We start from the raw sequence: 12,674 nt of genomic DNA, 5'->3' as shown, positions 1-12,674 counted from the left end.
TCGCATTAGAGAGACATTCACTCCAATTTTTTTTATTATTTTTAAGACGCCATTTTGAAACCAAAAAATAGTTTCAAAATGGCGTCCTTATCCCATATGTCTGAAAATGCCTTATCGCCGTTTTGAGTTAAGAAAAGAATATTGTTTTCTGAATAATCTAGGTTACTGTGGTCAAAAGAATAGCTTTCCTTTTCAATGAAAAACCATGTGGCATTTCGCATTAGGTAATAAAAGAGAGACATTCACTCCAATTTTTTCCATAATCATTTTGTTTAGATCTTTTGATCTTTCTAGTATAGGTTCGTATCTAAATATTATTTATCACTGCGATTTAAGTAGATATTAATTATAATCAATGTATAATATTTTAAAGTTTTAATTCTTATACAGGAGTTAATTATTTAATAATTTTGTTCCTCTTTATTTACATTTAATTTATTTAATTTCTAGACTCCCCCTTATATATTTGTAGAGTTATTCGAAACCCGGAAAGAGTAATTGAAATTTTTGTACATTACATTTTATTATTTTATCTACTTTACAAGATTTTTGTGTTTTCTTGTTTTCGCACTCGGTAATATTTGCAGATCCCTCATCTCCGAGAACGATCCTTATATCTATTCAGGATAAAGGTCGCGTTGGGCGGGAATCGAACCCAAGACCTAGAGCTTACAAGCAAGGTACTCTACCCTCCAGACCTATTGATTGGAAAACGGCTTTTGTTACGAGCATTTCTGCGTAACACACGAACATTTGACTAGGTAGTCTGATAGACTTCTAGTTTCCAACTACAGCTCACCTTGATCTTTCATGTCATTTTCCAATTTCCATATAAGACTCGTGAGTTATTTCTCAAGTTTATTACATAGGTTGGTATCTCGAGTTTCGACAGTTTTATATTCATCAGCACATATCAGTGTTTGTTCCGTAAGGTCTGGAGCTTGAAATCCAAATGGCCAGTTCTGTAAAATATGAAACAAACATATTAATTTGTGATCCTTGCAAGAGGGGGTGTAAAGGTTTGGTTGGATGGAAGAGCTCCTTCAGAAGAACCCGGAAGCTATTGAAAAAAAAATGTTCAATACGAAATTTGAGGCCCTAACAAAATAACGTTCGAACATCCAAAATGCATTAAATAATAATAAAACACCAACAACAACGACATCTATTTGTTTTAATCTCTAAAACAACAAAAGTAATTTATTATTATAATCTCATTCAAAATACGCAATTCTGGTAACTCGATCTTTTCTATCCTAATTCTTCTTATTCTTCCCCCTTTCTCCTCCTACTAAGAAGTAGGAAGAAGAACTTGGTCTTGTCATTCTCAGATTTGTTATGTTTGGAGACAGACGGATTTGTCAGTCAATTAGGAACCTGTCATCCATCATGTTCAAACATAACATCATTATCACACATGTTTAATGTTCTTGTCATTCTCAGATTTGTTATGTTTGGAGACAGACGGATTTGTCAGTCAATTAGGAACCTGTCATCCATCATGTTCAAAAACATAACATCATTATCACACATGTGATAATATGTTGTACTGTGAGGGATAACACCTGGTGTATTTAACACGTGGGAGTATATGTAACATAATCTGGTGCTCTCCCCTCTGTATGAGACTAAGGGGAAGAGGTAGCGCGGTATCCGTGAACGTTAAAACAGCACATGGTACTCGCTTATTTCTCTCCCATAAGTTTGATGAGGGAATGATATAATAACGGAGGTCTTATCGTACTGAAATCGCAGAGAAGGCGGAATAGGAGATCATTTTGAGGAAGAACCTCATCTATTCAGGATAAAGTTCGCCCCGGGCGACACTTGTACCTGCGACCCAGCGCTTTCAAGGCAGGTACGTCAACTTCCAAACTAACTACTTTGTACATTACATTTTATTATTTTATCTACTTTACAAGATTTTTGTGTTTTCTTGTTTTCGCACTCGGTAATATTTGCAGATCCCTCATCTCCGAGAACGATCCTTATATCTATTCAGGATAAAGGTCGCGTTGGGCGGGAATCGAACCCAAGACCTAGAGCTTACAAGCAAGGTACTCTACCCTCCAGACCTATTGATTGGAAAACGGCTTTTGTTACGAGCATTTCTGCGTAACACACGAACATTTGACTAGGTAGTCTGATCGACTTCTAGTTTCCAACTACAGCCCACCTTGATCTTTGATGTCATTTTCCAATTTCCATATAAGACTCGTGAGTTATTTCTCAAGTTTATTACATAGGTTGGTATCTCGAGTTTCGACAGTTTTATATTCATCAGCACATATCAGTGTTTGTTCCGTAAGGTCTGGAGCTTGAAATCCGAATGGCCAGTTCTGTAAAATATGAAACAAATATATTAATTTGTGATCCTTGCAAGAGGGGGTGTAAAGGTTTGGTTGGATGGAAGAGCTCCTTCAGAAGAACCCGGAAGCTATTGAAAAAAAAATGTTCAATACGAAATTTGAGGCCCTAACAAAATAACGTTCGAACATCCAAAATGCATTAAATAATAATAAAACACCAACAACAACAACAACGACGACATCCATTTGTTTTAAACTCTAAAACAACAAAAGTAATTTATTATTATAATCTCATTCAAAATACGCAATTCTGGTAACTCGATCTTTTCTATCCTAATTCTTCTTAGAACCTACATTTATACTTGAGACCATAAAGTAAATAAATAAGTATATAACGAACAGGGTGACCAAAAATAACTGTACCTATACAGTATACTATAACTTCTCTATTCTATAGGCCTATAGGAACAAACTTTGAGCATGAACGCTATTGCTATTATTTTTGTACTTGTCTTTTATGTTTAACCTAACCCTATAATAACACTGGTCACTGCTCAAATAGTGAAAACTCTTTTTTTGCGTTTAACCTAACTCTATAATAACATTGGCCACTGCTCAAATTGTGAAAGCTCCTTTTTGCATTTAACCTAACCCTATAAAAACACTGGTCACTGCCCATATCGTGAAAGCTCTTTTTTGCGTTTAACCTAAACCTATAATAACACTGGTCACTGCTCATTTGTGACAGCTCCTTTTATAGCAACATTTCATTGACGTAACTTCTGAACAAGTACAGTTGAATTTTTGAACGTTATCGATTGTAGGTACCTACATGATGAAAGCTGAAAAAATGCTGCGTACAGTATTTTTTTGTCACCCTGTACGACATATATACCTTCAAACTAGGATAAGTATATAAAGTACATAGTTCTAGCTCAGGTAGCTCAGGGACGCAACTCGGATGATAAATTTCAGAAATGAGACCGGACGCAACTCGGATATCACAGTCGGGACTCAAGTCAGATCCCCCCATTTCAGCATGCACTCGGCCTTGACGGCAATTTAGATTCAAATCTCATTGAAAACGCAAGACATAAATGTCAGATAAGACCATAAAGTTCCAACTTGCTTGCTTGCTTTTCGTGTCCATGAGATAGGCATGCCACCTATCTCACGGTGTTGGAAGGATTAGGTGTTTAAAATCCCCTTGGACGCTCAGAAACAAAGTCTGGTCTCCTTCCGTGTCCCTAATGTTTGTATATAGACAGTTCTAAGAAAAAGAAAAATTCCGTTGGTCCTCATTTTTTCTGCTCTATGACTTTGAAACATGACCCAAGTAAGCGCAACTGATCTATTGTAGTGGAAAATGTGTGTATGAAATGTAGAGAGAAGATTCACGGTGTGTTTATGTAACGGGCTAGGATGAGCACGGACGACGTGAGATAGCTGTCCCGGCGGCAATTTTTAAAATTCATTTTATACCCTAAATCAGGCAGAATGACAGTAAGAAATTAACCCACCACCTATACCTATTCAAGTTTGACAGGGGAGGTTCAAAAATTTCAAAATCATTAGTTAACAAACGCCTGTAAATTGTAGTGGAAAATGTGTGTATGCAATGTAGAGATAGAAGTTTCAAACCATTAACTAAGAAACGCCTGTAAATTGTAATCGAAGAATACGTGTATGCAATGTGTTATACATTTTTATCTCTTTGGAATGTAGCGCGAAAATTCAAATATTTGATTTAGAAAATGAGAAAACCGGTAGAATCAGTACAGTACTACAGATTTTTAAAATTTTAAAGTGAAAAATGGTCCTTCCATTAAAATTAAAATTTAAAGTTGTGAAAAATCCAAATCTGAGGTCAAAACTCCGAAAAAGTAACTTTAAAAGGTCGAAAATTCAATTTTTAACTACCGCTCTAATGAAAAAGTTCAAAGAGTTGTGACGTCAGATTTCACGTCAAAATGCGCAGAAACGCCTGCGCACAAACAAACAAAGCGGGAGTTATGAATTATGACGTCATCGCCTACGGGAGCGTATGCCGTGACGTCAAACTTCACGATTTACCGGTATTTTTTAAATCGATTTATCTCGGTATCTAGAAGTCGTAGATGAAAAAGAAAAATTCCGTTGGTCCTCATTTTTCCTGCTCTATGACTTTGAAACATCACCCAAGTAAGCGCAACTGATCTATTGAACCCGAGACCCACTAGGCCACGGATGTATTTGGAACACATTTATCTACTACATAGGTACCTACTTAGGTAGTCTAGGTACCAGTATAGGTACTACTTACCTTACCAGACTTTTATAGATGAAATAAAAATAATTAATCTAACAATATTAATTTATTCTCAACATCTTTCCAGTAGGTACTTACCCAAGGTAATGTAGTTTTGAGTCGGAAAAACGCCTTGGATAGAATCCGCATCCTCGCTCTCTCTCTAGCATTAGCAGCATTCCTTTGAACCGGTTTCAATAAACCATCCTCTTCCTCTGATGTGTTATCATTTGAAAAGTAACGGTCATTATTTGAAAAGTAACGGTCAATATTTGTATTGTAACGGTCTCTGTTTGAATTATAACGGTCACTACATGAATTGTAACGGTCAAAATTGGAATTATAACGGTCAATATTTGAATTGTAACGGTCACTGTTTGAATTATAAAGGTCAATGTTTGAAATGCAACGGTCATTTATAGGTAACGGATCGGTTAATGTACTTAAAGTGTATTTACAGGGATTGGTATTTGAACAAATGTTTAATTGCGTATTGGATGATTTAGATTTTCTAGGTTTGACCGTTTTAGGTTTAAGACTAGCGACTTTCTTTGGCATTGTTCAATTTTGGCAGATTCTTTTCTTGTATTTATGTTCCAGCAAATACGTGCCTAAAGTCAAAGTTGGGTTCCTACCTTGAGAGGAAAAGGTTAGGTATCAATTCGTACGTAAAAAAGAAGGAAAAAAGATAGAAAAAGGAGATGGAATTATTGAACTTTGGTAAGTTTAGAGTTTTATGTTGGAATGGGTAGGGGAAAACAGTATCATCTTGAAAGATGGTCGCGGTATTTAGTTATTTACACATCTTGTATTTATTTTAGCACTAATCTCTTCTTGTGGGTATTTCATTTGAGCATTAATTTATTAATATTATTAAATTTTAGCACAGAGATAAACGAAAAACTTGATGAATAATGATAAGCACAAATGATTGAAATAAAATGGGTCATCATTTACATTTACCCAAACGTTTGGCGCTCCTTAGAAACTTCATGCAATGATGAAGTGGTAGGTACGAGGCGGAGTCAACGATTCTAAATTTCAAACGAGACATTTTAAATCTGATTGAATAAAAATAAAAAGAAAGAAGATATTTTTCGGATGAGCAGAAGAGGGAGGAGTTATCTTTTATTTTCTTTTAAAACAGTGTCTGCTACTTGGCTATGTTCTAAAAACAATAAACTTGACATACCTAAGGGATAAACACATTACCACATTAGTGAATTAGTGATGTTCAAACATGACAGGGAATCACAAAAGGGTGATGTGATAATTAGATGATGAAGAAAGAGATGAAGGCGGCGGAAGAGGAGAAGGAGAAAGAGATGAAGAAGAAGAAAGAAGAAGAGGAAAAGGAGAAAGAGATGAAGAAGAAGAAAGAAGAGGAAAAGGAGAAAGAGATGAAAAAGGAAAGAGAAATGAGGATGAGGAGGAGAAGAAGGAGAAAGAGAATGAAGAAGAAGGAGGGAGAAAAGAGAAAGAGAAGAAGGAGGAAAAAGAGATGAAGGAAGACCAGAAGGAGATAAGGAGGAGAATGAGGAAGGATAGGATTAGACATTTTGGATAATAGGGTGATAATAAATTTTAAATTATAGCCTTCATGGGTTGTTGGACACAACAATGTCAGGTCTTATTTTTTCACTAATGTTAAGCAATGTTTTGTGTGGTTCATATTTAGATAGGTGACCATCTATCCAAGGATCTTTCATTTTAGGGTGTGTTTATGTACTGGGCTGAGATGAGCTTGGACAACGTGGGATAGCTGTCCCGGTGGCAATTTTTAAATTTTATTTTATATTTATTTTTGTTTGCTTTGTAATTCACATGTTTGTAATATCTAATTTAAATGAAAAGTATAATATAAACGTGCAAACTAGAGATAAAAAGTAAAAAATGAATCAGCTTTCCCGCCAACTTTACACGCTCAAAGGCCAAGAATGGCCTAGCTCAGCCCAGTACATAAACACAGCCTTATGCTGGATTGTCACAGGTCTACTCTGGCTGGGTAACATCAATGTGAGTAATATGGTACCTACCTAGCTGGGTAGTTTGTTGGCAACTTGGCAAGTGGAGGATGGAAATAATCATAACTGTCTGACAGATCAATGTGTATAACTTATGACCTATGTTTCTCAGATAGTCTGAAGATTTTTTTCCCCATTTGTGCTGTGACTGTCTGACTCTGAGAGACCTACTTTCAGAGAATACCAGACAATAATAGCATTAGATGGTACATAACAGTATTTTACCTTTTTCTCCTATAGATCTGGGTTTTTGATAGCTGTGTGAGTTCAGCAACAAGATTTTTGTGCTGTGCTGAATAAGATAATTCAATAAAAACACTATATCTCTGGATCTTATCTTTTGAAGAAAGAATTAAAAGAAGATTTCTTATCTCTTTACTCACTTTTTACGATTTTTGAATTTATCAAAAATTTTAAATTCAAATTTACCGCCATATTTACGCCATATTTACGCTACCCATGTTGGCGCCATCTTGTTTACATCATGTTTTTAGATTTAGCAAAGCGTGCGAAAACCAAAATACGATAACCCAAGCGAACCTAGCGGACGCTCAAGTAGTCATACCGTTTATTTGTTCAATGTTTTGTCTTGTCCTAATGAATGAAATTAATAACAAATTATTCAAATCATTTTTTGAATTTTCTTTTAAAACAGTGTCTGCTACTTGGCTATGTTCTAAAAACAATAAACTTGACATAAGGGATAAACACATTACCACATTAGTGAATTAGTGATGTTCAAACATGACAGGGAATCACAAGGGTGATGTGATAATTAGATGATGAAGAAAGAGATGAAGGCGGCGAAAGAGGCGAAGGAGAAAGAGAAGAAGAAGAAGAAAGAAGAGGAAAAGGAGAAAGAGATGAAAAAGGAAAGAGAAATGAGGATGAGGAGGAGAAGAAAGAGAATGAAGAAGGAGGAGGGAGAAAAGAGAAGGAGGAGAAAGAGATGAAGGAAGACCAGAAGGAGATAAGGAGGAGAAGGAGGAAGGATAGGATCAGACATTTTGGATATTAGGGTGATAATAAATTCCCACCCTAAGTAGGTACCTACAGACCTATGCACCAAAACACGTGAGAACATACGATGACATACTCGTAGAATGAAAATGACTAGGAAATAAAATTATAACATAAAGTATCATATTACCATGCGACCATCCCAGGGTTCGCCCATACAAAAATATTAATTAATAATAATAATAATAATAATGTCAGTCTCTTCCTTTTAAGAGGAAGTCAGAAGGTACGTATACTCATTACTCTGGCAGTCTGGCCTTACGTATAGCCAACAGCAATAGCACGCTGAATACTTCGGATAAGCAACGTTGTACGTGGTCGGTATCTAGACAGGTGAACATCTGGGACGACAGGTGCTACTATTTCAGCGGAGGAACACCAGATGAGTCCGAGAATCTCAAATCATCCGATTTGGGTCCCAACTCAAAAAAAGGTCATCCGAGTTGCGTCCCCGGTACCTGAGATTGAACCTATATATATACTTGAGACCATAAAGTAAATAAATAAGTATATAACGAACAGGGTGACCAAAGATAACTGTACCTATACAGTATACTATAACTTCTCTATTCTATAGGAACAAACTTTGAGCATGAACGCTATTTCTATTATTTTTGTACTTGTCTTTTGTGTTTAACCTAACCCTATAATAACACTGGTCACTGCTCAAATAGTAAAAACTCTTCTTTGCGTTTAACCTAACCCTATAATAACATTGGCCACTGCTCAAATTGTGAAAGCTCCTTTTTGCATTTAACCTAACCCTATAATAACACTGGTCACTGCTCATATTGTGACAGCTCCTTTTATAGGAACATTCCATTGACGTAACTTCTGAACAAGTACAGTTGAATTTTTAACCTTATCGATTGTATGCTGTTCTGAGGCGAATGAATCTCAATTCTTTCCTAATGGTAAGCAAACTTTTTGCCCAAGTGAGCATTACAGTGAGTTTTACGCCGGAAATCCTGGGATCGATTCTCGGTAGTGTCGAAGTTTTTTCTGTTCTATGCTCTGAGTTTGACGTAGCTATGATACCATACAAACATACCTATTCAATATTCATGATATAAAGAAGATTTCAATAACACTTCTAATGGTAAGCAAACTCTCAAATGGAGAATAGTGTTCTGAGGCGAATGAATCTCAATTCTTTCCTAATGGTAAGCAAACTTTTTGGCCAAGTGAGCATTACACTGAGTTTTACGCCGGAAATTCCGGGATCGATTCTCGGTAGTGTCCAAGTTTTTTCTGTTCTATGCTCTGAGTTTGACGTAACTATGATATCATACAAACATACCTATTCATGATATAAAATGTTCTGAGGCGAATGAATCTCAATTCTTTCCTAATGGTAAGCAAACTTTTTGCCCAAGTGAGCATTACAGTGAGTTTTACGCCGGAATTCCCGGGATCGATTCTCGGCAGAGTCAAAGTTTTTTCTGTTCTATGCTCTGAGTTTGACGTAACTATCATACCATACAAACATACCTATTCATGATATAAAGAAGATTTCAATAACACATCGTTCCAATTTACCCCATTCTAGGTGCCAGTTCAGAGGGTAACCAAATACCCGCTCCTACTCGCCAGACTTTACAAAGTTACCCCGGATCACCACACGGGCAAAGATTTACTCATAGAGGCGCAACATAATATACAACTGCATTTGGAACATATTAACTCGGTAAGTATAAATGTATCTGGCGAGCGCAGTGACCACTACGCCATGGGAGCTGACTGATGAGGGAATAATATAATAACGGAGGTCTTATCGTACTGAAATCGCAGAGAAGACGGAATAGGAGATCATTTTGAGGAAGAACCTCATCTATTCAGGATAAAGTTCGCCCCGGGCGAGACTTGTACCGGCGACCTAGCGCTTTCAAGGCAGGTACGTCAACTTCCAAACCAACTACATTTTATTTTATTTTTTTATTTTATAAGTTTCCATTTATTGGTTTTTCCGAACAACTCTCTCATCAAATAAATAGTTAACAAATGGTATTCCCATCCGTAAAACTATACCCTAACTAGACTGGCTTCGGCATCCTCTTTAACTGCTAAGGGTGTACGTAACTATCCAGACGGTTACCCGTCCAGATGCCAACCAAGCTCGACCTTGCTTAAACTTGTAAGCCTCCCTTGTTAACGCTAGCTAGCAAGCTCGATTCCAGACCGGGGTGAATTTTATCCTACACAGATAAGTTTCGTTCTCGGAACGGCTTGCTTTCTCCTCAAACTAGGATAAGTATATAAAGTACATAGTTCTAGCTCAGGTAGCTCAGGGACGCAACTCGGATGATAAATTTCAGAAATGAGACCCAAATCGGACGGACGCAACTCGGATATCACAGTCGGGACTCAAGTCAGATCCCTCCATTTCAGCATGCACTCGGCCTTGAGGACAATTTAGATTCAAATCTCATTGAAAACGCAAGACATAAAATAATGTCAGATAAGACCATAAAGTTCCAACTTGCTTGCTTGCTTTTCGTGTCCATGAGATAGGCATGTCACCTATCTCACGGTGTTGGAAGGATTAGGTGTTTAAAACCCCCTTGGACGCTCAGAAACAATGTCTGGTCTCCTACCGTGTCCCCAATATTTGTATACAGACAGTTCCAACTTACTTCTTTCGTTGAGTAAGGTCAGTACTCAGGATCAGGACTGGTCGGCGGGTGATGTGTAGAGTCTCTCGAGCAGGGATGGATTCGGACTGATGATCAAATCACTCAAACATATCGCGTACAGTAGAGATATGGCCATACTTTCCTGCGAGTACCCCCGGTTCCTATCGTAGTTACCAATACACTCAGGTTCGATTATAATACGGGTGTGAAAGTTCCTCTGCTTCCCCACACTCAAACCTTCGTTCACAATGCTTGGCGGGGATCGCTCGGGACTTACTCGCGATTGGTCTGCGTAAATCTCATCCTTCTGGGCGTAAATCTCATTCTTCACGGCGTAACTCTCATTGCTATCTGCGTAAAACTCGCTGTCGGATAGAGTTTGACTCTGTACAATATTCTCAATGATGTGCCGAGATGTAATGCATTCGGATTTAATGAGAAGATTGAATATCTTGGCTGTCAGACGGTTCTTGAGGAATACAAGCTTCGGGGTGTCGATTAGATTTGAACCTGTAGGGAGAGATTGTTTTACCAATGAGTTACTTCTGTTGAGTCTGCGATTTTTCAATGAGATCGGAAAAACTAAGGAATAAAAATCCTTTGTGTGTAAAAGTGCAATAATATTCACTAAAATCGGGTTAACAGTTCGGGAGTTATCGCAGATTTGTAGAAGCTAAACCGATCCTACCGCAAGACAAAGGTCCTCCTTACAGAACTTTCAAAGGGCCTAATCGGTGACCAATGCTAATAAAATTTATCCTGTGTTTCAAACAGTTTCGTCAAATTTAGGTATTCCCTGTTCAAGAAGGGAAAAAAGTAAAGGTTTTTTTTAGCTCAAGTTATAGTATTGGAAATCACTTCACTCATTCAATACCAAATACACCTACCTGGTTGGCTAAGTGCTACACACAGCATAGACTGTAGCTGTGCTATTAGTTCCAATGCACCGTGTTGCACAGGATTTGTATTTGTTCTAATCACAGGATTCAAGCTTTCTGTTACATAAATATCACTCTCTGGTAATGTGTTCTGAACTTCGAATATCTGAAAAAGAAAAGAACAGAAAAGAAATCATTTGTGTTGAGCATTAGATAATGGTTACCATAAAGACTGTTTGCTGATTGGTGCATTAGGATGGACTTTTAGGTGTGACTGAGAAGCTCAGAACCAACTTCCAAAAGAGATGGGTCACTGAAAATAGGCAACATGGAGCCTGTTGGTATCTAGACGGGACTTTTTTTAACCTTAAACCTCCCCTGTTGAACAGCAAAAGGTATCAATGTCTGAATTTACTATTGAAACAGTTACATGGCTCAGATGATCAAGCAGCAATTGTTCAATCATAACATGAAACATGTCGAAACAGAAGACTCTGTTATGGCCTGAATGGGTTAATGTGTATACCTGCCTACTGTGTGTATTAAGAGCCCGTCCCCACTTGTTCGGAAATAAATCGTGTCGTGTGTAGTGAGAACACTCTCATTTAAATTACATTGCCTACAGGAATCGAGTGCATACATGGGTTAATGGCTCAGATGATCAAGCAGCAATTGTTCAATCATAACATGAAACATGTCGAAACAGAAGACTCTGTGATGGCCTGAATGGGTTAATATGTATACCTACCTACTGTGTGTATTAAGAGCCCGTCCCCACTTGTTCGGAAATAAATCGTGTCGTGTGTAGTGAGAACAATCTCATTTAAATTACATTGCCTTCCATTCGAGGAAAATTGGATGAAACTCATCACAAGTGGGAATGGGCTCTTGAATCTTGTGTCTTGTGGTTGTGTTTTTATTCAGGGAATAATATACTTGTACATTTGAGGTTCTTCAGTCTTCAACCAGACATGCAAAGATGGTGTTTTACATGGCACACTGTATGTTTTAAAGACTTTTCTATTTCTCTTTGAAAATTTGTGCTATGTAATATGTATGCCTTGTACGTGCTAAGTCGCTGATTCGATTCCCGCCTGGGTGAATTCTATCTCTAACATAATGTTTGTTCTTGGAACAGCTGGCTTTTATCTGTCCTTCTTTCTTTGATCTTGGGATGATAAAACCTCTCTGTTTCTTACAGTTCTCTCTAGAATGTTTAAAAGAAATCACAAACGAACTTGTGCTAATAAGATGTTTATACCTCATTAAAACTATTTTGAAGCCTTTTTATTTATTTAAGGATACTAATACACAGCACATATCATTGTGTGGTTTCTGATGAAGTGATTTTGAAATGACAGTTACTACAGAGATGCAAAGTTAAGATTAATGCTGTATATATGTGTATATCCAGCCTATTTAGCTTGGAGGGTATTATAAGCGCTAGGTCGCGGGTTCGATTCCCGCTCGGGTCGAATTTTATCCTAAACAGATAAGGTTCGTTCTCAGAACAACTGGCTTTC

General features: G+C 37.3%; 2 protein-coding genes across 2 annotated transcripts; one reads left to right on the top strand and one right to left on the bottom strand.

The window, feature by feature from the left end:
- The first annotated feature begins 8,755 nt into the window (after positions 1 to 8,755).
- On the top strand, positions 8,756 to 9,384 carry LOC108252060 (myosin-M heavy chain-like). The gene is made up of 2 exons (XM_017442955.1): positions 8,756 to 8,803; positions 9,190 to 9,384. The coding sequence occupies exons 1-2, from the start codon at positions 8,756 to 8,758 to the stop codon at positions 9,382 to 9,384; spliced, it is 243 nt and encodes an 80-aa protein (XP_017298444.1).
- A 612-nt stretch (positions 9,385 to 9,996) lies between these two features.
- LOC103506652 lies at positions 9,997 to 11,629 on the bottom strand. Its single transcript, XM_008471048.2, has 3 exons — positions 11,582 to 11,629; positions 11,161 to 11,317; positions 9,997 to 10,783 (listed from the first exon to the last, which is right to left on the bottom strand). The coding sequence occupies exons 1-3, from the start codon at positions 11,627 to 11,629 to the stop codon at positions 10,305 to 10,307; spliced, it is 684 nt and encodes a 227-aa protein (XP_008469270.1). The 3' UTR covers positions 9,997 to 10,304.
- Positions 11,630 to 12,674: the final 1,045 nt, after the last annotated feature.

The sequence above is a fragment of the Diaphorina citri genome, unplaced genomic scaffold (assembly GCF_000475195.1).
Source record: "Diaphorina citri unplaced genomic scaffold, Diaci psyllid genome assembly version 1.1 scaffold252, whole genome shotgun sequence".
Taxonomy (NCBI): Eukaryota; Metazoa; Arthropoda; class Insecta; order Hemiptera; family Psyllidae; genus Diaphorina; species Diaphorina citri.
Note: the sequence above shows the minus strand (reverse complement) of the source record. Positions and strands in the feature narration are given on the sequence as shown.